Below are 27,742 nucleotides of genomic sequence, written 5' to 3'. Positions count from 1 at the left end.
AAGGCCCTTGTGGTCATTAACCTAGTAAACACCTCTGAACCTGTGAAGGGACTAAGAAACATTTTCACTATTTGTATCTTATATCCATTTCCATAATCCAGAACTTCCAGCTTCCCAATTTTTGTATTAATTTTTGTTTATTCTATTTCCACATGTCCTTAGCTGCCATAACGTAATCCTTTTTAGTCAATATGCCTAAATACTTCATCTTATCATGTCCCCATAAATGTGAGTATTGCAGAACCAGTGCATGTGTGGATACATAGTTTAGTGTTTTGCTATAGCCTTTTTTTAATCTTCCACTTATTTTATATCCTGAAAAGACTTGAAACTGTCAGAAAATGTTCCACAACACAAAGATATCCTTTTCTGGATTTGTCAAGTACAAAATAATATCATCTGTGAATAAAGCTAGCTTTTGTTGATTACTGTAAAAGTTAAATCCTTGAATTTGTGAGTTGCTTATTTTCTTTGCTAATGGCCCCAAATATAAAGCAGGTGACAAAGGTAACACTCCTGCCTTGTTCCTTTGAACAAACACAGGTTGTTGATGAGAGACACTCTTAACTTAATTCTTGCCTCTGAGCCTTCATAAATCCTTCTAATTAACCCTTTTATTCAATAGGAAGATAAAATGCTACAGTTGCCCTACGTATAAAATTCCACTGACTATCAAATTATTTCTGTGCATCAAGCAATAGTGATATTTTCTTACCCACTGCCTCCCTCTGAAACATCATTGTTCTATTAATGTTGTTAAATGTTTGCTTGATCTCCACAAAGTCATACTGATCCTTGTCTTATCAGTTTTGGCAACACTTTTGCCATTCACTTAACTAGTATAGACATAAATTCTTTATAATCACTGTTTGAAATTGAAATAGGTCTATATGAAGTTGGTTCTGAAGTGTCTTTACCCTCTTTGGGTAATACCCACCAGAATAAGCTTTCTTCCAATATGATGGTACCCCCCCACACACCTTTTAGAAATAAGTCAGTGTTGTACATTGAAGTTTCTGTTAACAGAACACACATATAATATGACATAACCTTTTTTGTTTTTTTTTTTTTAGATTTTGCCCGGAATAGGTTTCGAGTAGCAGAAATCCTTTACTACAAGATTCTGGAGACTGTTATGGTGCAGGAAACACGCCGACTACCAGGAAAAGATATGACTGTAAGTTAACTGTTAGAACATACAACTGAATTTACCAGCATACTTGCTGCTTTACTAATACTCTTGGGGATGATTTTTTTTTATCCTGTGGAGCTGCTATGAATAGGAATGAAATGATCTTTCTGAGAATTTCTTACAGCAGGTGCTGCTCAAAATGTTTAATGCTTGCATTCTAGGTGTTTATTTGATTCAGGATATTTAGCAGTAAGCCTACTGACTGCATGGTGGCTCTTTGTCATTTAGCCTGGTTTGGCCTTTTGGATTTGGCATGCATGATCCTTAGATTTTTTTAAATTCCTTTTCTCCCTGGGGAATTCCTTGCCTATGAGAGCAGCTCTGGATAGTGTTTGCACTGCATGGACAGTTAGGTATACCTATGTTTTAATAGTTTTGTAGGATCAGGAGTTTGAAGTGATGATACTTAAACCTTTTCCCATCCTCCACACAAAACCAAGACCAAACATGTTATTGTAGTTTGTGTGTGGCAGGAATTTTAGACGTAGGTCATCTTGTTTCCCAAAATAAATTTCTGAAACATGTCTCATTCTTAAAACTTACATAGCAGGTTGGTCTGAACAGGTTTCTTTAGTGCTTCCATGCTTCCCACTCCTGATCAGAGCTTTCACTTTCTTTAACGTAAATTAGTGATTTCCTAAATCCAGTTTACCTGGCCTTTCCTGGTACTGTTGCATTCATTGTAGTCTCTGTATTTACTTTTCATATTCTTGCCTGTTTTGTTTTTACCTTAAAGAGTAGTATGTGGTTAGAGGTGAGTCACTGATAAGAAATAGCCTTTTTTTCTTTTGTATGATTGCTGTTTAATACCTGCTTAGGTATGCTTTAGTGGTACTGCCCTGGTACGCTGGTGGTACCACCTGAGACTTCTTTCAATTCTTGTACTGTTCTGTTCTCCATGGGCAAGTCCCTATTCCCTGTTTTTTTCAGTGAATGGTTGAAGGTTGTGACCTTCCTCTGAACTTTTAGCATTATGTCTCAGTTTAAAGCCATGCTGTTTTTTTTTTTTGTTTTTTTTTTGTGAGAAACTATCACATTCTTCTTTTTGCAGTTTTGTTATTGCTCACACACCCTGTACCTTATACTGTGCTATTATATATAACTGTTTGATTTTTTAACTTTTAGAGTACCATTGTGTATAATTGTGTAGAGCCCTGCTTATTTTCTCTGTGTACTATCTGCACACTTTCTCCACACACACACATTTTGGGTTACTATCTACCAAATTCATTTAATCCGGTATCAATGAGATCCTGAAACAAATTGACTACATAGACTCAGAAATCTCTGATGGGTGTTTAAGGGGAAGGGTAACATATATTGAAACATGCTGCTTTTAGAGTGAAAAAACATGGAGTGAAATGTAGTTATGGGTCAGTGAATGCATGCAACAGAGCAGCAGGATCTGGGGCCATTATCAAAGTATATGCCTAGCTCAGATTTTACCCAGTGCCACGGAATCTGGAAGGGTGGTTTCTGTATGTACTCTTGGTTAAGGACTTATTTTTTGTCCCTCACTCACAGGAAATTTTCATAAGGGTAGAGAACAGGGCAAAATTATGAAATCTGTGAAGCAGATGTCACCCATTCTGGCATTCAGTAGAAACTATGGAGCTAAATATTGTCTTGTCTACAGAACCAGAGCAGATGAATCCCAGTAAAGGAAAGCCTTTGAGAGAAAACAGGCAACAGGATAGGGGGAGAGGAGGTAAGCTTCCTCCACCCAGGACTCTGTTAGTATTGGTTATGCTGCCAACTCCTGCCCAACAGACGTAGGAATTTTTTTTTAGAAAGGTATGAATTAGAATCCAGAGCAGTCTCTTGAGATTAGTTCTACCTTGCACTCTTTTTGCTGGAACAACTAATTTCTTGCAGAACACTGAGTCACACAGAGTGATTATGGAGGATATTTTCACTCAGGTGTCTTCCTAGTTCCAAAGAAAAATAGTCTTTGCATACCTGGTATAGATCTGTTGAGGCCAAACAAATTCCTGAGGGTGACTAAATTCAAGATGCCGAATATTTATTTCTTTGTTGACGCTTCTGACCACTCTGGACCTGAAGGATACCTATATTTTACACAAAAAGCAAAAGCAGTGTCAACGATTCAGGGAGGACCAAAGCTATCTGTAGACTACTTTCACACCCTTTTGTTTTTCACTGGTGCGTTCACCAAATGTCTGGCCCAATTGTTAGTCCTTTTGAGGTTGCAAACGGTATACATGCACCCTTACCTAGACAGTTGCCTTTTCATTCCCCATCTCACAGCAAAAGGTACCACTTCTCTGGAAAATATCCTACATTATACCAATTCACAAAGGGGGCAACTCCACTGACCTAACAAACTACCGCCCTATAGCTGTACTTTCCCCACTGGCTAAAATAATGGAAAAATGTGTCCATACCCAGGTTCATAGGTTAGTACTAAGCTAACTGCCCTTGCGAGCCATTTTTAAGTCTAGCCAATTATCCCTTGTGAGACTCAAACCCTGCACCTTGTGTTTGTAAGGCAAACACCTCAACCATTAGGCCACCCTACCAACTCCTAACATGGGTCTATATTAGAACACCGAACTTTCAAAATTTCGAGTGTACTAATATCGAACCCTATTCATCGAAAATGTAAAACATTGAACATACAGAACAGCAAATTTTTTCCTAGGGGAAAAATTTGCTGTTCCAAAACACACACACGCAACACAAGCACACCAAACAAACAGCAATCCACACACATACACCTAAACTCTTACACCTAACCCTACACTAAACTATACATACACCACTAACTATCCACTTACCTTAACCCAAACCCTAACCCTAAGGTCCGTCACTATCGCACAGTCACCTAACCCGCCCTAACCCTCACATCCACACAATCGCGCACTTATCTGAACCCGACCCGTAACTTTCCACCACAGCGCTGAAAATACCGAAGCAACAGAAACGGACAACCAAATTCTTTCCCTAGGAAAAAATTCAGTTTTCTGTTTCTTCGATATTTTCAGCGTTCGCTGAAACGGGTCAATATTAGAACACTCGAAATTTTGAAAGTTCAGTGTTCTAATATAGACCCTCCTAACACATCTCCTCTCCAACAATCTTCTTGCCGAAACTCAACACGGACTCCGCCCCAACCATAGCACTACCACTGCACTCACCCATTTTAGTAACCTACAAAATATGCAGTGCAACAAAGGCCAACTACTGTCTGCAGTTTTCCTTGACTTATCAAAGGCGTTTGATACAGTCTCCCATACAAAATTAATAACATCACTCTCAGAATTAAAAGTAACTACCCCTGCTCTATTATGGTTCCAGGACTATCTCTCCCAACACCAGCAAGCTGTTCAGTGGAAAAACTCCCTTTCCACCCTACTTTCTGTAAAACTAGGAGTACCCCAAGGATCAGTCCTAGGACCCCTACTTTTCACTGTTTACAAATAATCTTCACAAAGTCACCCCTCTAGCAAACCTGGTTCAATACGCTGATGACTCCACCTTAATCTGCTCTACACCCACCCTCCAGCAACTTCAAATCAAGACCCAAGAAGCCTTTACATCCATCGAAACCTGGCTAACAAACTCCTAGCTAATGCTATATCCTAAAAAGACCCAACTTATGCTCTTTCATCCTTCCAAAGCAGCAGCACGTACTCCTCCGTTCTGCATTAGATAATACCCCTATCTCCCCTGTCACACACACCAAATTACTAGGGTTCATTATTGAAAATAATATGAAATTTGACAAAGTCACATGATACATTTACACCCTCTGATGTAATTCTCTCAAGTAGGGATATACATTCAGCATATATTATTAAAGACACTTCACATTTTCTTAAAGAATTGTACATGTGGATAGAAAATAAGGTCATTAATGATTATATTTCAGTCACTTTGGATGTTGACTGATTATTTACTTGCATTCCTAATGATTTTGGCATTGACAGCATCAAACGTTTTTTAACTGGAATAAGCACAAGTGGATGAGGCTAAGGCTCTTGATTTGTGTAACTTGTTGCATATCATATTAGATAATAACATTTTTATTTTTCAAACACAACTATACCAACAAATTACAGGTGTTGCCATGGGCACACCTGTAGCAAATATGTATGCAAATATTGTTATGTTTATGTGGGAGGTACAAAACATTTTATCTAATTCTTGTATACCAAGGTTGTTTTTTACTGTAGTTTTGTGGATGACCTGTTTCTTATATGGACAGGTACCCTAGAAGAACTTGACATGTTTTTTAACTCATTGAAAGCATGTACTGAATTCCTAAAGTTTAAGAAAGCAACATCATTACAACAGGTTACTTTTTATGGATATTACTTTATATAAATCACATCTGGGCAGCCTTGAAACTAGGTTTTATAAGAAACCTGTTGAAAGAAGTACATATTTGCATCGGACTAGTATGCATCCACCTTTTATCTTTAAGAATGTTGATAATCAAATGAAGTGTGCCGCTAGACTGCATACTGAGGATAATCATATGTTGTTGCAATTAAATAGTACAGCACGATTTGATATGTAGGGATTATAATAGTAAAGTTGTTAACACTAAATATAATACAATTCAAGAACATGATGCTGATGTCAGACCAATTTTCCTCTATGTAGCCCCAAAATATAAGTACAGTTCAGCAAAGTAATAATGTTAATAAAGTTAAAAGATGCTTGCTAACTTATAGTCAAGATACAAAGGCTGTTAAAGTCTTCATTAATAAATACTGGTCCATTTTGTCTGCAGTACCAGAGATTAGGAATTCTGTAGGTGATAAACCAACCTTTGGTTATAAAAGATGTCCTAATTTAAAGAACAACATTGAAGTATTATATATTTTAAGACCAATAAAGTAGGAAGACATAGCTGGAATAAATGCATGCACTGTACCAGTATTGATACTGATAAAAGCTTTACCCATCCATTACTGGCAAAATATTTAATGTACGAGTGTTTGGAAATTGTGATTTTAGGAACATTATATACCTAGCTACTTGCCAGGTATGTAATGCATATTATGTGGGAAAACCAACAGAAGGTTGAAAGATCGTATTAGTAATAGTCTCTTTGAAATTAATAGGAAACTTAACACAAATGCATTATATAGGCATATTTATAACCCAGGCAACACACACTATTTTACATGTATGGTTTTATTTCAAATTAATGAATCCCTGTGTGGTGATGATCTTGCTCAATGTACTGAATTAGAGGAATATAGATGGATTTTGCAACTTAGGACTCGTATTACCAGGTTTAAATGAATTTGTATCTTTAAAGCCCTGTTTGAGAGAATTACATCAGAGGGTGTAATTGTATCATGCGACTTTTATCTATTTGAAATGGCTTTAGTAACTGTTTTAAATGTTTATGCTCCTGAGGAAGCTTCTAAGTGAAACTACAAAGTTGCATATTAAAGTACTTGACTCCAATTTGGTGCTGCATGGTTTACAGTGACTTTTTCTCTTTTTTGGCTGTTTGCACTTGTTTTCACTGTGATTTACCAGCAGCTTATTCTTCTTTTTATTGTGATCGTAAATTACCAAACTCGGATGGGCACTCTTGTGTGTGTGAACTGCTTGGGCGCCCGGTCCACCTTCAAGCGGACTGTGCTATCTGTCCTGACTTCAGTCACCTGGCACTTGTAGAAAGAAAAAAATAAAATCATCTTAAAGGACCTTATAAAATCAAGCTTCGACTAGGCTATATCTGTATCTGTCAACTCTAAACCTGACGTTGGCTCCCCTTCTTCTTCATCCAACATGAAGGATCTAAGAAGAGGAGCCGCTCGGTTCCGACAGTCTCGTTGGCACTGCCAATCAAAATGGCTAAGACTTTCCCAGTTCCCAAAGTTTCAGCAGAACCAACTGGGAAACTGCTTCCACCTTTGGTGCTGTTGGCGCCTACCTCTGCACAGACAATTTCAACACCCATTACTGTTTTGGACCAAATACTTTTGGAGCCTTCTCTCGCCTCCATTCCAGCAGTTTTGGAACCAAAGGAGTTTTCATTTAAAGATGGGTCACACACAAGATATTCACCAATGTCAGACCCCTTTACAGACCAACCTCCAAGCCTCTTCTTGGAGAATCCCTTGTCCCTGTTGGTCTCTTTGGTCCGTTCCACTGAGTCTGATGTTTTGAGACTGGCAGACCAGCTACTGGTAGCAAGGGGATTAGCCACTTCCTTGGCTTGCCAGATTTGCATCTGTGGCACAAATAACTGCCCTGACCGCTTCGGTTCTGTCAGAACTGGAGACCTCTTTGGATCGAAGCTTTGTTCTTGGTTCCGGGGAGCATGGCTCCACTTCGATTTTGTTGTAGCTGTCCATGCTTCTTGGGACTTTGGCACATGTGAGCTTGTCTCTATCTTTGGAAGCAGCTTCCTTGGTGCAGGATGAGACCACTGTTCCGAAGGAGTCTATTTCAGTTCCAGGCTCCCATTCCTGAATGGGGGGGGGGGTGCTGCTTTCAAGGCCATGAAGTGGGCCTTGCTCAGTGTGGGCTCACAGTCAATACCACTTTTGTTGGGCCAACAACCCTGTCCTACCCCTCACCCAGAGCTCCCTCCAGTCTCTACCCTGAGACAACGAGCACAGAAATCTCAGGATTCAACCATGGTGGTCATGTCCTCTTCAGATACCTGTCTGGCCCATCCCACTGAGGAGATACCCCTGAAGAGGAAGTGCAAGAGGAAGCACTTTGACTCCCCTGAAGAGTCTTGCACAGAAGATACTGATTTTGATGAAGGGTAAGGTTCCCCAAAGTCATCCCTGGAAGATGTCTCCTTTAGAGACAGATTAGAGATCCTGAAACAGGGGTGTCTGGACTTTACTTCAAACTTCTTCAGAGGAATCAGTATACCTGGAGGTTTTCCATGCCTGCCCAAATACCTCTTGGATCTCTCTGCCCACTGACGATCTAATTAAATTGAATGCACAGCAGGCTTGAAAGATACCTGATTCCATCGAACCAGATCCCAAGAGACCAGACCACACATTGTTAGCCCGTCAGTCTCAGCAGCATTGGGCTAAAGGGATAACAGTAGATGCCATGGTGATTGTAGCATCCAGCAAAAAGGAACTTGCTGATGAAAGTCCTGCTATCCATCCTCCTAATAAATAGTCTAGGATGATAGTTACATTTGGGAAGCGTGTATATGGTTCATCGACCTTTGCACTTGTCCTTGAACTTCATGGCACATTTCACAAGACTTCAAAGAGATCTGATAAAGGAGCTATCAGATACTCAGGATCAGTAGCTGAGGGGATTCAGGACAAAGTAGCCTCCCAGCTAGCAACCTTGGATTCAACATGCGGTTCGTCCATGAGGCTCATTACACATGCAGCCGAAGGGACGACTAGGGCATTGGGTTGTGGCTTAACCATGAGGAGACACATGGGGATGCACTTATGTGAATTTGTGGAGCTATTAAAGTCTTCTTTCATCAGTGCTCCATTTAATGGAACATCCCTTCTTGGCCCCAGAGTTAGAAACCTTTGTCAGATGTGAGAAGAATGGGAAAACCCTTTCTGCTGTGGGCGTACACTTTTCTACTCCTCAATGGTCTTTCACCAGGAACCAGAGAAGTGGGAAGCTTATGGTTAAAAAAGTCCAAAGGACCTTTCCATGACTCGCGTGGCAACAACTCCCGCTGGAGCAGAGGGGGGAGTTACAATGGAAGACATCGTGCTTGAGGTAGAGGTGGCCTGCAAATCAGGGTTCCAGGGATTCTTTCCCTGGTAACTCCTATCAGCGCTCCTGAATGGAGGCCCGATTGCTGTCCTCTGGAGGCAGTCGGGGGATGATTATCCCTGTATCTACCTGCCTGGCTAAGGATAACAACGGACAATTGGGTGCAGAGGATTATAACCAGAGGTTACAATATCCCATTTTCAAAAAAATGTAGACAATTGAAAATAATCTCATATGTTCCACCCAGTCACAGGGAAGCAGCAGTCTTAGAAATTCAAAAACTGCTCGAAAAAGAGTCATCCAAGCAGTCCCACCAGACCAGATAGGATCTGGAGTTTACTCAGGATTCTTTTAAGTGCCAAAGAAAACAGGGAACTGGAGACCGATTCTGGATCTCAGTGTATTGAACAAGTCAGTTCAACAAACCAAATTCCGGATGGTTATGCTTCAGTCTATGCTTCCGTTCTAAGGAAAAGATGAGTGGATGTGCTTAATGGTTCTTCAGGATGCGTATTATCACATAAAAATGGACAAGCGCTCCAGAAGATTCCTGCTTTTCTGGCTGGGAGCCAGTCATTATCAGTTCATAGCCCTGCCCTTTGGTCTCACCACAGCCCCCAGGGGGTTCACCAAATGCATGGCAGTTACAGCAGCTCATTTCAGACTGCAAGGATTCCACATGTTTCCATACCTAGACGACTGGCTCATTACTGCTGCCACCAGGCATCTACTGTTGCAGGCAAGATCACTGTAAACTACAGAAATCCCATCTAGAGCCAACACAGCAGTTAGAATTCATAGGAGCAGAGTTGAACACAAGCACTGGCATCACGTCTTTTCATCCAGAAAGGCTTCAGAGAATAAAATCTCAAGTCATATTATTCACAGCAAAAAGGTGACTGCAAGACTGTTACAAACTCTAGGATCAATGTCAGCCTCTATCACTGTAGTTTCCCTTGCGAGATATCACATGCGGATCCTCCAGTAGTTCTTGGCGTCTCAAGTGGTCCTTACTGAATCAACCAGTGTCCCATCTGGTAATGATCACTAATCTATGCAAGAAAGGCCTGAATTGGTGGCTTCACTCCAATGATTCATAGATAGCCATCCGTTTGTCTCTACTCAACCCCAAGTCATAGTGACCACAGACGTGTCCCATATAGGATGGGGGCATTATCTGGGAAAGACAGTCCAAGGCACTTGGTCCCAGCTGGAGGCCAATTTGCATATCAGTGCTCTATAGATGAGGGCAGAGCTCTTAGCATTGTAAGCATTCCAAGAAACCCTCCCCTTGAGAACAATTGTGATTCAAACGGACAACATGTCAGTGGTCTGGTACATCAGCAAGCAAGGGGGCGCCAGATAGTTGTCGAGAAGCTGTTGGGGTATGGCAATGGGTGATTTCATCCGACCGTTTTCTAATTACAGTGCATATGACGGGGAGCTCCAACGTGATTGCGGGCAAATTGAGCAGGAGCATCCTAATGCCTCACAAGTGGTCTCTCAATCCTTTGGTAGAAGAAAGGATATTTCACCAATGGGACCAGCTTTGTCACAATCTCTTTGCATCCCCCTGAACAAGTGCATTAGCTACTTTGACCTGATCCCTGGGAGAGTCACTGAGAGATGCTCTCCTTCACGATTGCCCCCCCCCCCCACACCGGTCTATTGTACACCCCCCCCATATTCCTCTCATATCCCAGTTTCTAAAAAAAGCCAACAGGTCAAAGAACAGGATAATTCTCATTTCTCCATTCTGGCTTCGACAGTTATGATTTCCCTTTCTTTGTCCTCGCCTAATTCGGAAACCTTGGACGCTGGACCCAGCTCCAGACCTATTGTCCCACCCAGAGGGAGTAGTTCATCTGAATCTTCAAAATTTTAAGCTCACTGCATTGCTTCTCCAGTTCCAGTGATTGCTAGACATACTAATCTCTCTTCCCCAGTTCAATGAATTGATCTAGCCTCCTACAAATCTTCAACTAGATGATTATACTTCAGCAACTGGCAAAATTCTCAAAATGGGCTACGGATAGTAACCTCGACCCATATTCTGCACTGGTTGATAGGGTCTTGGAGTTTTTGGCATCACTTTTCGATACAGGAGCATCCTCCTTGACTATACAAGTGCATCTAGCAGCAATTTCAAACTGTCATAATGGTCTAAATGATACAGCCTAAATGTCCCACAAACTTTGTAAAACCTTTCTGAAAGGAACTTTCATGCTCATACCTCCATGCATAGACCCTTGTGCACCTTGGGACTTGAATCTGGTGCTACAGTCTGTAATTATTTCCCCATCTGAACCATCCGCAAATTGCGATTTGAAGTATTTATCCTGGAAAACCTTATTTTTGATTGCTATTACTTCTGCTAGGAGAATATCTGAGCTACAAGCCTTATCTTGCATGCCTCCTTAACTAATTTTTCATAAAGACAGGGTGTCCTTATGAACAAATCCTTCCTTTCTACCAGAAATAGTGTCCGAGACTAATATCAACCAGACTATACAAATTCCCATATTTTTCCCCAAATTTTCAAACAAGGGTAAACATTGTCTGCATTTGCTAGATGTTCATAGACAATTACGTTTTTACCACCACAGAACAAAAGACATCAGAAAATCTGATCAGTTGTTTGTTTCCTTCTCATCTGCTACTCTGGGCGAACCAGTTTCTAAGGTTACTCTGGATAAATGGCTCAAGGACTGTATAACCTTCATTTATAACAAAAGGAAAGTGCAACTACCAGGACCTGTAAAAGCATATTCAGTGAGGGCAATAGCTGCTTCTGCAGTCTTTATTCCAGAGCTTCTATAGGTGATATATGTGAAGTGGCTACTTGGGCATCCCCGCATACCTTTGTTACTCATTGCAAGCTGGATCTGGTCTCGAGAGGATAAGCATCTTTTGGTTCGATGATGCTCAGGAATATACTTCAGTGAGACCTCCCAAGATTTACGTAACTGGGGACTTTGTCCCACAGTCAAGGATTAAGTGAAGATTGACAATATCAGATAAAGAAGTTATGTGTTATCGTACCATTTCATCTGTGTTGTTGATCTTCACTTATCCTTGACATTTCCACTCTTCTTCCCCCCCTGCCTTTCGGGCTTCTTGGTGGAACGGATCTATCCCAGTAGATTTTTTTCTTTTTATGACTACAGATATGGTCTCTGATCTGTTATTCCTGTCTGTCGCTATCTTTTGCAAACTTGATCTGAGGTAATCCTTAGAGGAGCATTATGGGTAAGGTTGAGTTTGAGAGTTTTTGGAAGTCACAAGCCGGAATAATGCCCAAGTCAGTTCCACGATGTGGAACCGAACCCACAGTCAAGGATAAGTGAAGATCGACAACACAGATGGAACGTTACGGTAAGACATAACTTCATGTTCAAATTCCTTACTGCTGCAGTAAACACAGCCACCCTCCACCCCTACCCCTATTGTTGTATGTAATTATTGTTGGGAAGTAATTATGTGGTTATTTTGGGGGGGTGTAGATCAGGATGAGTATGCTACTTAACATTTGTGCAAAACCCTTGAAGATTTTGCACTCTGACTGTTGATTTAACCTCCCTCAGGGCTGACCTATAAGCAGTCAGAGTGGAAGTTTGGGGGGGGGGGTTGTAAGCTGAGAGATTGTTGTATCTTGGGCAAGGCACAACCCATATACCCAAAAGGCTACTGCAGCAGTGAGAAATTCAAACATCTACTGTTATGTATAAGTGCAGATGTTCTTCGTCTTCCATTGCTGCAGTCCTGACTATTGGGTATAGTCCGCGTCCAGTCGGCCCGAATACCAGAGTATAAGGCTGACGTCGGTCAGGTCGCATTAGACTGACGTCAGTACGTCAGAGTACTAATGCGCATGACCGACGTCATATCCTCAGTCTTTTTTGCCGCATGGTCCGTTGTGTGGCAAGAGATGATTGTAGAGCTGTCTTCCTAGCAGGCATTTGGGCATATTATGAATGCGCCTAACTCCATCCTGTGTTGGTGACCTGGGCTCCTTGTCATCAGAGTGGGACCACCTGTGCCAGTAATATAGAGGTATGCCCCCACCTTGGCATGCAGATGCAAGGGCTACCACACACTGTCTTGGATAGGCCCAATTATATCTGCCCCGTCTTGGAGCCTGTTCTCAGCAAAGCTGCCTACACCACTCTCATTGAGCATCAGGTCACCCCAGGAGGATGAGCCACCGCATCCATCACTCCCAGGCAGTCTTTCCGATGGAAGCCTCGTATCTCTTTCCAGCCCATCCCCAGCTGTTCCATCTCTTGAGCTGTTAATTGATCTTTGGTCATCTAGGTTGCAGTTAGGGCTTTCTGGCAGCTGGCACAGATTAAGATTAAATAACTATAAACAAGCTGTTTTCTGTGGTTCAGTGGTCCAAGTTTTTATTCCCTCAGCCACCATTGCCTAACATTTTGCCCTGAACACGTCACTTAGCCAGACAGTGCTCCTGGGCTGAGCCTGAAAAAGATTTATGGAGATAATTTTAGTACCAGCTGAACAAAATAATCTGTGTGCCATATAGCTTGAGGCAGAGTGCATATATTTTTCATTACATCATTGCTGCAGTATTTCTGTCTTCCTTTGAAGAATACACTCCAGTGTAGGCTCATAAGAGTGTGCAGGTGTAAGAGGAGTGTATATGTGCACTATCTCCAGAGCATTATTACCACAGTTTGTGCATGCAGACATCTGTGCATCAGCAGTTGATCAGTGCTTACATTCTCATTCAGTACAGCTTCAGATCTTGGGCATATATAAATACTCAGATGTGGAAACATCTTCATGTTGTGCACTGATTATTATCTTGTTGTTTATGCCTTTATAAAAAAGGGCAAGTATAACATTGTGAGATAAATTCCCTAAAGAGACTTCCATACCAGTTGGGTCTCCTGTCCTGGACTTGTTCATGAAGTCCTAACCTGTGATGTCTGTAAAGGTTTCGTATCCCTGACCCTTCATAGCCGTTTGTATGCATTGGGTCTTTACCTCAAACAGAAACATTTTGATGCCTTACCACATTTTGCAATGCCTTAAAGAGGCTCTTCCTCCTCTATCATCCTTCTGGCTAGAAAGTAAAGTTTGGGAAGCAGAGTCTTCACCCTTTCTGCATGGCTAGTCTGAATCGACTGCCTCTTTTAAGACACATTCACAACCCCAGGAGCAGCCATCCTCACTCCTACCCCCTTGGACCCCCCTAGCATTGCCCTTTTGGAGGCTACTGCGGAGGAAAACTAGAGCATGTTGGATTTGACTGATGCAATTCCTAAGGTCTCCCCTGTCACTTAATTTAAGGCTGGCAGGGACGAGCCCCATAGTACTATTATTACAGAAGGAGAAGGAGGGTCCACCTGATTTTAGTACACAAATACGTAGAGTGCTGCAGCACAATGGTCTAATAGACTAGGTTAGCCACGCAATACCTTTGGGTGTATACCCTGCTATAGAAAACTCAAGAAAAAAAACATTCTCCCACCCCCGCTCATCATCCAAGAAAGAAGTTAGTCAAGGTGATTTGTTCAGTTTGGCCCAAGACCTGCTTAAGGTCCTGCCAGCCCTTCAGTCTGGCCAGACCCTCACTAGTGTCCTCCCCCAGTTTCTTGCTAAAAGCAATAACTTTTTTCAGATGAGGAAGACGAGCCACAGGACCCTGATCAGGAAGTTCTTCTTCTTTGCAGTAGTTTATCAGTAATGTCCAGTATTGCAAGTGTAACTTAACAGCAGAGCGCACAAAATTCTTCCATCTGTCACACAACCTAGCAGTCCTACCTTTTACTTTTCAGTGATCTCTTAAGAAACAGTAAGCACTGTGAAAACCTATAAACTAATCACAACCTTGACCTTCATCTTTGCATCAATCTTTTCTTCACATGTCCACTCCATCCATTCATAATAAAATCTGTAATTAACCTGTATCTTTAATGAATCCCTTACTTCTGGAATAACCCCTTGCAAAACAGAACCTTTCTTTCATGGGCCAGGATTCAGAAATGTTACCACCATTGGTAGTCCCTTTTTACTGTTCAGTGTAGCTGATTTTGGTTCTACACAGTGCTTACCTCAAAGAGGTGATGCACTCTGGTGGACTCTCTCTCTCTGGTCTACTGCAGATGCTAAAGAGGCATTCCAGTGGAGAGGCTTATGATAATGAGTCATGTGCTATCCCTCGGAAATGCCTGTAGTAATTGAATGAAATAGCTGAGCGATACATAGATCCACTGGGCTTTATAAATCACTACCACTAGCTGTATTAATTAACTTGGCCAAAAAGCTCACATTTACCTATTACTTTTAATGGATGAGAATGCATTAGAGGTAAGTTCCAGGGAGTTTAGTGGGCAGATAATTTGTATTTGTGTGTGTCTTTCTGCCTGGATGATCACAGTAGGGGGTTAATTAAAACATAGGTAAGATAGGTGTGTGTGTGTGTGTGTGTGTGTGTGTGTGTGTGTGTGTGTGTGTGTGTGTGTGTGTGTGTGTGTGTCTCTATGGGCGAGTCTTGAGTCTGTGTGATTGGGTTGGGGGGCTATATAGTATGCGTGTGGGAGGGGGCTACCATATCCCTCAACTCCCCTTAGACTAACAACCAGTGGTGTGTTATGTGAAGGAAGTACTAGACACCAGGGATGCTTTTTAAATATTACTGAAATCACACAAAATTTTAATAGTTCAGCAGATTTTGCAGCATGAAGCTGCACATGACAGTTAAGAAGTTTGAAACTGTAATGTCTAGCATCCTTAACTGACTAAGTATCTGGGAGAAAGGATTGTCAATGCAACAAGTAAAATCTCGGATGTTTGGTGACAGCAGGTGCAGTTGAGAGGTATGGGGATCTGTCCATTTATGTGTGTTGGGGATGGAATAAGGAGGTACCTGTGAAAAGAAGTTGTATCATCTGCCAGCAATTATTAATGTAAGGGAAGCAGAAGAAAGTTTGTTAGTGTTCACTGTAATCACCTAGCAGTGTAGAGTCTTGCAAATTACCTGATAATGGGTCTTTTTCTCATTGTGTGTGTGAGTCACTGGCTTCCACGATCACACTAAAAGGTGTTTTTTTTTTGTACCTCAGCTTTCCCACCCAACTAGTCTTTGAATCCTGACCATCATTCCCATTCCAATGTTCAGTTCCCCTTTTACTCCTCAAGAGTCATCTAATCCCTAACTAAAATGTTTCAAAAAATCGTTTACAAACTACCTTCATGAATACATTATCTTCAGTTTCATCTTTATCTAAGTGCTTAATCTTTAGCACTTTACAGAAGTAAACATGAAGTAGACTATTTAGAAAACCATGACATTTAAAAAGTAAAACATACTGGAAAAATGAAATATTATTCAAGACGTTATAAGAAAAAAATATATATGTAAGATGCTACAGTAATATGTAGCCCTAAAACACAGATCTGAAGTAGCTAACTTCATTTGATCAGCAACGTGTGTTTTTCGGATCCGACAAGGATCCGAGCCGGCAGCATACCAAGCAAAAGATCTGAGCTCCAAGCTCCTCCCCCCTACCCATACTACGCTGCAACCTCCTTCCAATCCCCAGATCTCGTTTGCTGCAGCTTTGCCAGCATGGGATTTTTGAGCTTCAGGCAAGTTTGTCAGGGTTTCTCGAAATTTATTGGTTTGTGTGTGCCCCTTTGATATTTCTATTGATAACTATTAGTTTATCTCTCCCTTCGGGTTTCTTTCCTCGCTAGATATTTGCGTTTTGTAGTTAGAAAGTTGTTAACTTTCTGTCAGTGTAGGCCTCCCTTCCCGCCCATAGAGTGTGTCTGTGTCTGTGTGTGTGTGTGTCATCTACTATGTCGGAAAGTCAGAAAGTGACTTTCTCTAAGTGCACAGAGTGTGGCCACAAGCTGTCACCAGCCGACGGTCACACTCTGTGTGTAGTTTGCTTTTGGGTGCCTCATTTGTCATCCGGCTGCAAAATCTGTGTGGCCTTCAACCCCTGAGCCCTGTGGGATCGCAGAAACAAGTTAATTCTGGTGGGTCTTCTACCCGTGGAATCAGCTTCTGCTTCCACAACTTCTTCACCAGCCACGGCTGTGGCTGTCCAGCCTTCCGGCCCTCCTTCCCTGTCCGGGACTCAACCTCCCACCTTGCCACAGGGAGAGAGAGAGGCCAAGAAAGAGAGAATGAAGGACAAACATAGGGAGACAGAGAGACATTCTAAAAAGGAAAAAGATAGAGAGTAGGGCTGCAAGCGGCAGGCCGAGTTGGATCCAACGGCCCCTCATGCTAAGGTGATTTTGTCTCCTGTTAAAGTTACTAGGCCATCCTCTCCTCGGCTCCGTTTACAACGTTTTCTCTGGAGCCAGAGGAGGAGGCTAGACCACCCTCGAGGTCGTCTTCGCGTCAGCTCTCCCAGCTAGCGTCGGTGGCATCCTTGAGATTGACTTGGAGCATCTCTGAAGTAGACATGAATCGGATGATGCAAAGGTTTCTACAAACTCAGCTGCAGATGGGAGTGTTGCTGCCCCCCCACTGGTGCGGGGAGTTCGGCTCCGTTTTTCGCCCTGATAACTCCTTCTCCGATCCACAATCGGATTTCGGAGTCTATGGATCCAAGGAGTCCCAGAGTCAGGGGGTCGGCACCGATGGTACCTTCGGCCTCGACGCCGGCCATGCCCTCGAGTCTGTCGGATCTGCTTTCGGATCCGAGCTCTCTGAGCCGTGAGTTGGGTGTCGGATCCGAGGGGATGAGTGTGTCATCGGCTCCATTGTGGTCGGGGCATACCATCCCTTTGGGTCCGGTCGTTCCATCTTCGGCTCCGATCCCTTCGTCGGATCCGAGGGTCGCGGCTACCCTCACCACCAGTTTCAGGGAAGCCGGTTCTCCTTCGGCGTTCGTTGTGGAGAGGGTTCTCTCTGAAGGATCAAGACCCCTCACTCTTTCCTTAGGGTCCATCCCTGCCCCCTCGCAGTTGGGCTTGTCTTCTGTCATTCAGTCCCCCCAGGGACAGCCTGTGTCTATTGCGCCCGAGCCAGTTCCCCCTGGAGGAACACGAAACCATTTGTGAGCCCTCCCCGGAGAGCCCACCCGAGGAGGTTCCTCACAAACGCCAGTGTAAAAGGAGGCACTTGGACTCCGCCTGAGTCCCTCACTGAGGATACCGACTTGGAAAAAGGGGAAGGTTCCCCCAAATCACCCCCCAAAAACATCTCCTTCGGAGACATAATGGAAATCCTTTGCCAGAAGAGGGGGTGGTCTGCCCAAAATCCTTCCTCTAACGAGTCGGTATTCCTGGAGGCTTTCAATACAGGCCCATCTACCTCTTGGGTGTCTCTCCCAGCCAACCCACTGGTGGACCTTATCACCACCAGAGCTTAGAAGGAGCTGGACACTGTGGAGCCAGTACCCAAAAGGCCCGAAAAAATATTGAGGCATCTACTGTTACTAGCCAGAGATTTCTTTCTCCGGATATCACCCTGGCTGGGGATCACCATAAATCTCAGGAAGTTTTCCCTTCAACCTGTTCAAGTGTTAGACTTCATAGGAGCAAGAATAGATTCTCTTCAGGCCAGGGCATTTTTGATGCCAGACAGACTACACAGCCTGGCACTTCATGTGTTCGCGCTTCTGCAGTCCCCTGCACCCCCAGCAGAATTAGTCCTGAGAGCCTTAGGTTCCATGGCAGCAGCTATCAACCTGATCCCTTGTGCTTGTCTGCATATGAGAATTCTACAGTGGACGTTGCAAGTTCAGTGGTCGATACTTCACCAACCTCTAGATTCCCCAATCCCTCTGAGCAGTGTGTGCAGAAATTCTCTCACGTGGTGGCTCCAATCCCAGAATTTGCAGGAGGGACGTCCTTTTGTTGCGTCCCAACCCCAAGCCACGGTGACCAAGGATGCCTACCGCCTAAGCTGGGGGGGCACTGTTCGAGCAGGACTGTTCAAGGCATGTAGACTCAAAGCAAGACCGTTCTGCATATAAATGTTCTAGAGATGAGAGCGGTCATTTTAGCGTTGCAGGCCTTTCATGCTTATCTTCTTCTGGGAACTATTGTGATCCAGTCAGACAATATGTCAGTGGTCTGGTGTATCAACAAACAGGAAGAAACCAAGTCTTATCCCCTTTGTCGAGAAGCCATGAGAGTGTGCGAATGGGTGATTTCCACCAAACGCTTTCTGATAGCAACGCACATTCCGGGTCGGTCCAACATCTTGGCAGACAAATTGAGCAGAACTATCCTTTCTCCCTACGAGTGGTCTTTGAACCCTTGCGTAGCGGAACAGATCTTCCTCAAGTGGGGTCAGCCTTGCTGCGATCTGTTTGCATCACCATCCAACGTGAAGGGCAGCAAGTTTTTTGCTCTAATCCCCCCCTATGGGGGAAGCCCCCCAGAGATGCTCTTGTTCATGCTTGGCCACCCAGTCTTCTTTATGCGTATCCCCCACTCCCGCTCATGACAAAATTCTTACAGAAAGCTCGTCGGTTGGGGAGCAGAATGATCCTCATAGCCCCATTCTGGCCTCATCAAGTTTGGTTCCTCTGCCTACGGTCTCATCTCATAGCTCCACCTTGGATCTTGGATCCCATTCCGGATTTAATTCGTCATCCCTCGGGAATGCTTCCTCCAAATCTGGACAGCCTGAAGCTCACAGCTTGGCTGCTCCAGTTCCACTAGTTGCTAGGACTCCCGGTATCTCTTCCCCTGTTAAATCCATCTTGGTTGCGGCAAATAAATCCTCTACCAGGAAATATTACTGTAGCAAATGGAGACGTTTCTCCATTTGGGCTTCACAGAGAAATCTGGATCCTTTTCCCACTCCGATCCCAGTGGTATTAGACTTTTTGTCTCATATCTTCCAGCAAGGAACCAGCTCTTCCACAGTGAAGGTCCAGCTGGCGGCTATTTCTCATTTCCATGTAGGGGACAATTTAGGCTCTCTCTCTGCTGCCAGAATTTATAAGACCTTTTTGAAAGGCACTTTTCTTTTGAGACCTCCTATTAAGAATCTGTCCCCGCAGTGGGATCTGACTGTGGTTCTTCAGGACTTAGTTGCACCTTTTTTCGAGCCCTCGGCATCAGTTGACTCAAAATTCTTGTCATGGAAGACGGCTCTTCTGGTAGTTATCATTTCAGCAAGGAGAGTGTCGGAGCTCCAGGCTCTTTGTATGAAACCCCCATATCTTGTGTTTCATAAGGACAGGGTGTCTCTCCGGACTAATCCATCTTTTCTCCCTAAAGTTGCTTCTGAGACCAACATTAATCAATCTATTAATTTGCCTGTTTTTTCCCCTAATTTTCAGAACAAAGGCAGTTACGTTTTTATTTGCACAGGACAGCGGTCTTTCGTAAATCTGATCAACTTTTTGTTTCCTTTGCTAAGCCTTTTTTAGGGAAACCAGTTTCAAAGGTGATGCTCACTAGGTGGATTTCCCTTTGTATCCTGCAAGCATATAGAGAGCTTGGTTTACCAGAACCAGTAGGAGTTCATGCACATTCACTACACGTTCTATGGCAACTTCTGCCGCATTCTGGTCTAGAGTTTCGATGGATGACATTTGCTCAGCGGCTACCTGGGTGTCCTCTCACACCTTTATTGCTCATTATAAACTGGATTTGGTGTCTAGAGGAAGGGCTTCCTTTGGCTCTGCAGTGCTCCAGAATATCCTTCCTTAAGGGCCTCCCAAGATTTCGGGTAGCTGGGGACTCTGTCCCACAGGTTGCTGATCAATTGAAGTTAACTACTTCAGATAAAGAAGTTATGTACTCACCATAACGTTCCGTCTGAGTAGGTAAACTTAATTTGTCAGCAAACGTCCCTCCCTCCTTCCTCCTCACCTTGGTGATTATTTTTACTGAGCTCGATGATCGGAGTTCACGAGCTTGAGGTTTGTCTTTGGTTCAGGGGTCTCAGGTTTTAGTTTGTTGGTGTCACGTGTGGAGTGGCAAACTCGATCTTAGGATTGGAAGGAAGTTGCAGTGTAGTATGGGTAGGGGGAAGGAACTTGGAGCTTGGTATGCTGTCGGCTCGGATCCATGTCGGATCTGAAACCCACAGGTTACTGACAAATGAAGTTTACCTACTCAGATGGAACGTTATGGTGAGTACATAACTTCTTTTTTTGTGAAGATGAACATAGACTCAGTGTTCACATAGTAAAAATTTTCTAGTCAGGCCCTTATAAAAAACTGCAAAACATCTTCAGCAGAGTAGTAATAAAAAATGGTAAACAGCCCAAAGTGCTCCTTAGTCAGAGTGGTCATAGTTTTTCAAAGATAATTTAAAAACTGGCACCAATAAATCCAGAAAGTTTCTGAAACTAAGTTATAAATTTTAAAATTGCATTATCCATGAGTTCCTGGGCCAAAGGGACCAAGCATAAAAAAGTCAAACAAGCAAATTGAACATGAAATAAAGAAATAGGGAACAACAGCAGCAGAATATTGGTGTCTTGACTTGCCAAAACAAAGTACCACACAGATGTAATTACTGGGTCTACTACAGTAAGAGTTGTGAAGTATACATTTATAAATTTAAAATTGTAAATGCTAGAAAAATAAGGAGGTAGACTTCAGTCACAACCATTTCAAGTTTGTTGAGATGAGGCCACTCAGATTCAGGACCAAAACCAGTACAAAATGTAATGAAGGATGAAATTTAAATGTCAAGGATGCCAAAATGCATAACAGAAACAGTGCCAATATGTCAGTTTGTTGGCAAGGCATTTTCACTAATAGAAAAACACCCATTTGTAGAATAACTTATTTATTTTATTTTTATTTTACATTTGTTTACCGCGAGTGTCCGACTGGACCAAAGACCCTTTTTCAGTGGAGGCCCAGGGAGAAAAGCTCCAATACAAAATTTTAAATTCACATGTAGAAAAAACACATACAACACACAGCAAGTCACTTATACAAGATCGTATATGCAAGTAATTGTTATACAGCATCAAAAATAGGGAAAATATATGAAAGTACAAGACTGTGCATTAACATATAAGCTGATGTAAGTATGAACTAAGATACAATGTGGGTAGATTGACTGGCATGAAGTCATGAATCAGACACAGTCAGACAAACTTATAATGGAGAAATACGTTTACATTGAAAGCAGAGGCAAAAATATAAACTAATTAGAAATCCTTTCATATTGTCCTGGGCAGCTAAATTGCTGCCATCTTTGACAAATACAGTATCATCTCTGACACACAGTATGGGTTTTGCAGTGGCCACAGTACTTTTAAAGTAATACGTTCAGTGACCAACACAGTGTACTCTAATACAGAAAATGAAATACTAACTGGTGGCTTATTGACTGAATTAAGAAAAGCATTTGAAACTGTAGCTTATGCTCTAATTTTCAATAAACTAGTTTATGATCTTGGGTTGCTAGCCTGGTTTAGAGGCTACTTAATTCTAATAAACCTATTTTTTCTAGGTCATTTTTTACCCCTGGGTATTTCAGCTGTAAAACCGTCCCTAATTAGATTTAGCTCATTCATTCTTCCATATCAGTGGCTATACATTAGTACTGTACAGACCAGGGTGAGAACCATCCAGCAAAGCCGTTATACAGGCAGCCATGGGGAGAAGGGGTGGCTGCTTGTGCTCTTGCTTGCATCCTGGTGAGTGACAGCATTTTAAGTAGTGTTTACCCAATCCCCCCACCCACACCCAGGCAGATAGATGTGCTACATGTGTCATTATGGGAACCCATTATGTGTTCCCCCTTGTGACTGCACACTTGCTAATGAAGGCTGCTTCCAAGTATTATATGATGTCTTTGGAGACTCACTAGATGATGCAAAAAACATTTCAGGTGAGAGGCAAGAGAGATTTCTGTCTCCAGAAAGAATTGCATAGAGCTGGTAATATTGGAAGAGTTCAAGCCATTGGCCATCTTTCCAGTCTTCAGACATGGCCCCAGTATAACTGCTGCTGGCTCCCAAGGTTCCAGACACAGGTTTTTGTGATATAAAAAAATTAGACCACAATAAATTATTTCAAAACTTTTGCCACCTTTAATGTGAACTATAACCTGTACAATTAATTTATTTTATTTATTATTTATTTACATTTGTTTACCGGGAAATTCCGACTGGACACAAGTCCTTTTTCAGCAGAGGCCCGGGGAGAAAAGCTCCACAGAATGACATGGTAGATGGTAAACAGTAACAGCCAAGGTATGTATACAGTAGAGGTGATCATGACATGGAGAAATACAGGAACAAATTAGGTACAGTTGAGTAGAAGCTCTAATTACAAACATTGAGAAATAAGTAAAACACAGTGCTACAAAATTTCTAAACATTAACTAGATAACAGTAATAATAGACTAAATGATAACTAAGCAGTGAGTAATCTTCAGTTCAGTTTTATAGTGATAAAGGGGATACTCTACCTAAATCTGGGAAAGGAGAGAAGGGTTGAAGGGGGGGGGTTATTAGTCGGGGTTTGGACAAAGGCAAAGCCAGTGAGAATTTAGGTGAGATTTAAGTGCAGTCTTGAAAAGACTGCAGGAAGGAAGGGTAGTTATGATATTGGGAAAGTTGTTCCAGAGGTTGGATATAGCGCAGGAAAAGAGTGCTTCACCTGCTGATTTGGCTTTGGTGACCTGGAGTAGATTTTTGTTGCAGGAGCGTAGTGGTCTAGAAGAGTGGTAGGGTTGGAGAATTGTATGGAGCGATGGGATTCGGAGATTGTGGTTTACTAGTTTATGAGCAAAGGTGATTTGAGTTTGTTGTAGGAGTTATGGAAGTTCAAGCCAGTCAAAGTCTTTAAGGGTGACACAGTGGTGGCTGTGGTAAGAGGCATCAGGGGCAAATTTTGAGATTTTATTGTAGCAGGCTTTGAGTTGATGTAGGTCTGACTGTCTTAAGATTTGTAAGTATGGGTCATGCATAGAGTAGGGTGGAGATTACTTGGGAATTGGCAATAGAGATTCTTGCTGGTTTGGTGGGGTATTGGCGGCTTCTATGTAAGGCACCCAGTTTTTTGTGAACTTTTTTTTATTGTTAGTGATATGTGAGTGTCAAATTTGAGATTATTGTCTAGCTATACGCCAAGTAGTTTTGCGTGGACTGTTGGTGAAATGGAGGTATTATCCTTGGCTTGAATAGTGAAATGTGGGGTGTTTGGGGTAGATTTGGAGGATTGGAAGAAGAGGAGTTTGGTTTTATTTGGCTTGAGGAGAAGCTGGGCATTAGATAGCCAGCTTTCAACTGAAGACAAAGGTTCTTGGGTGATCTGTGGGAGTTTTGTTAGAGTTGGGGCTGAGCAGATGAGGGTGGAATCATCTGCATACTGTATGAGGGAGGCTTGTTTGGTAGCAGTGTGCAGGTTGTTGGTGAAAAGGGAGAAAAGTAGGGGGCCAAGGATGGAAGCTTGGGGAACCCTGAGAGTAATAGGGAGATGAGTGGATAGATTCTTGTCCCCAATGACTGATTGCTGGTGACCTTGTAGATAGCTGTGGAACCAGTTTGTGGCTGGTGTGGAGAAAGAGAGGTCAGATAGAGCAGAGAGTAGTAGATTGTGTGACACAATGTCAAAGGCTTTAGATAGATCCAGAAATACAGCAGAGGAGAGGAGGCCATTGTTTTTGTGATGGAGGATAGAGTTGGTGAAGGAGAGGAGACCAGTTGTCATGCTGTGGTGTGATCTGAAACCATGCTGGGTATTTGAGAGGAGGTTATTGTTAAGGAGGAATTTGGAGACCTGTGAGTTTATGCATTTTTCGAGTATCTTGGAGAGGGGGGAGAAGATGGCAATGGGATGGTAGTTGGAGAGGTCAGTGGAGGGGAATGATGTGTGATTATTTTCCATAGCGTGAGTACATAGGATTCAGATATGGAGCGGTTGATTAATATGGAAATAGGATAAGCTAGGACATCAGCTGCTATCTTTAGGTATTCAGCGGGTAGGTAGTCGGCTGCTAGTTTTGTGGGTTTTAGTTTTGTCAGGAGTCTTTATGTAAGAGGTGGGTACTGTGGAGAGAAAGAAGGTGGTGAATGCTATTGGTGGAGAGAGGAATGGTTGGTAAAGGGGTGCTTACTTTTCCTGGTCAGAGTATAGAGTAATACTTTGTTGAAACACCTTTTGATTTAATTACAGCATTCAGTCTTCATGGGTAGACACCTGCCATCAATTAAAGGGACTGTGGTTAACCCCAAATAAAGTTCAGCTGTCCTAGTAGGATTTTCCTGACATTTACTCAGTTGCCTGCTACAGCAAAAGCCATGGTTCGCAGAGAGCTTACAAAGCATCAAAGGGATCTCATTGTTGAAAGGTATCAGGAGAAGGGTACAAAAATGTTTCCACAGTATTGGATATACCATGGAAGACAGTGAAGACAGTCATCAAAAAGTGAGAATATATGGGACAACAGTGACATTGCAAAGAACTGGGCATCCCTCCAAAATTGGTGAAAATACAAGACAAAAACTGGTCAGGGAGGCTGCCAAGAGACCTACAGCAACACTGAAGGAGCTGCAGGCATTTCTGGCAAGTACTGGTTTTGTACTGCATGTGACAACAATCTCACGTATTCTCCATGTCTGGGCTATGGGGTATGGTTGCAATACGGAAACCTTTTCTCCCACAGAAAAACATCCACACCCACCTAAAATTTGCAAAACAATACATCAAGTCTCCCAAAAGCATGTGGGAAAATGTGTTATGGTCTGATGAGACAAAGGTTGAACTTTTTCGCCACAATTCCAAAGGGTACGTTTGGCGCAAAGACAACACTTTGCATCATCAAAAGAACACCATCCCCACAGTGAAGCATGGTGGTGGCATATCATGCTTTTGGAGTTGCTTTTCTTCAGCTGGAACTGGGGCTTTAGTCAAAGTGGAGAGAATTATGAACAGTTCCAAATACCAGTCACTTTTGGCCCAAAACCTTCAGGCATCTGCTAGACAGCTGAAGATGAAGAGGAATTTCACCTTTCAACATGACAATGACCCCAAGCATACATCCAAATCAACAAAAGAATGGCTTCACCAGAAGAAAATTAAAGTTTTGGAATGGCCCAGCCGGAGCCCAGGCCTAAATCCAATAGAAAATCTGTGGGGTGACCTGAAGAGGGCTTTGCACAAGAGATGCCCTCGCAATATGACAGATTTGGAGAGCTTTTGCAAGGAAGAGTGGGCAAATATTGCCAAGTCAGGATCCGCCATGCTGATAGACTCCTACCCAAGAAGACTGAATGCTGTAATTACATCAAAAGGTGCTTCAACAAAGTATTTAGTCTAAGGGTGTGCACACTTATACATCCAGCTTATTGTACGTTTTTTTTTTATATATATATATTTTTCCCCTAACAGATTTGTTTGTTTTTCAATTGAATTGTACAGGTTACAGGTCACATTAAAGATGGGAAAAATATGGAAATGATTTATTGTGGTCTCATTTTTTTATATCACAAAAACCTGGCATTTTAACAGAGGTGTGTAAACTTTTTATATCCACTGTAATATATATATATATATATATATATATATATATATATATATATATATATATATATATATATGTGTGTGTGTGTATATATATATATATATATATATATATATATATATATCTATATATATATATATGTATGTATATATATATACATATATATGTATATATATATATAAAATAAGAAAATAGGATGTTGCATATCTTGTTTATTGAAAACATTTTAACTCTGTCTGTCAACTTAAAAGCCTTCTGTTGAGACATTACAGACATTTTTCGTGTTTCACTGTTGCAGTCATCACATTTGGGTTATCTGCTTGCAATAGCCCTCAGTTGGCCTGATTAACAAAGTCTTGGGTCCTGCTTTGGTTGCTGTCCCTTCTTCCGTGATGTCAGGTCGTCAGGGGTGTAAAACATGCAGCCGACGCCATTACATCAGTCTTTCTTGCCGTGCAGTGCCCAAAGCAGAAGCAGTTCACAAGTGCCGGTCGGCCGACTCCTGAAATTTTTGTTTTCAAGTTTCAGAACCAAAATCTTCAACCTAAAGCTAAGTGCCCCATTGGGGAAACTTTTTCTTACTCTAAACCGATGTCAGTAAAAGTTAATAATTGCATTACTTGTGGAAGCAAATACCTCATAAAGATTTTCATTCATACTGTATTACTTGCCTAGGCCCTGACCACAACGTACTTCGCTGCCGGTTTTGTGCCTTATTTAAACCACAAACTATCCGTCGTCGGTATATTTTCGTTTCTAAATATTTTGGTGCTCGGATCAATTATCCTGATATGTCTTTGGTAAGCTGTCCGACTACCGACATTCCAAAGAATTGCAAAGATAAAGATAGAGACTGGCCGCCTAGGTCCAAAGCTGCTGACAACATTTCTCCTAAGCCAGTCGCCAGTTCACCGGTACTCAGTGAGGCGCTTTCGCAGCCCCTGATACCCGCTATTTCAGATTCGCAGGTCTCTACTGAGACGCATTCAGAGTCAAGTATGCCACAAGATGCTTCAACTGTAGAACCTGCGGATGTCTCTACCTTGGATGGATGTGGAGCCGCAGTGCAGGCACCGGCTTCTGAGGGTGTATTCAGGCCTACTGACTTGCGTATTAAACCGATGCCTTCTGAGGGTGTATTCAGGCCTACTGACTTGCATATTAAACCAACACCATCTTCTTCTTCAAGGCCTAAAACTCGAACCATGCCTAAAAAACTGATGCCCAGACCGCATGGTCAGGCCTCTATGTCTTAAAAAACAAATGATAAGAATGGCTGAAGACCTTATTACTTTAATCAGGGGAAGCCAGCCTTCCCCCTCTAAGAGACCTAGGACTGAATTTGCTTATGATACTTCTGACCAGGATTCTGAATTTTCTGATGTTCTTCATCTCACATTGCT

The 27,742-nt window shown here is 42.4% G+C and overlaps 1 protein-coding gene across 1 annotated transcript in view; it reads left to right on the top strand.

Annotated features, from left to right (window-relative positions):
* Positions 1-27,742, top strand: part of RBL1 (RB transcriptional corepressor like 1) — a 2,331,004-nt gene that overhangs the window by 1,029,574 nt on the left and 1,273,688 nt on the right. The window contains exon 11 of the mRNA XM_044089002.1: positions 1,074-1,177. Coding sequence (XP_043944937.1) covers positions 1,074-1,177 — 104 coding nt within the window. The remainder of the gene's footprint in view (positions 1-1,073; positions 1,178-27,742) is intronic.

The sequence above is a fragment of the Protopterus annectens genome, chromosome 12.part0, assembly GCF_019279795.1.
Source record: "Protopterus annectens isolate FY-2018-M chromosome 12.part0, PAN1.0, whole genome shotgun sequence".
Lineage (NCBI taxonomy): Eukaryota > Metazoa > Chordata > Ceratodontiformes > Protopteridae > Protopterus > Protopterus annectens.
Note: the sequence above shows the minus strand (reverse complement) of the source record. Positions and strands in the feature narration are given on the sequence as shown.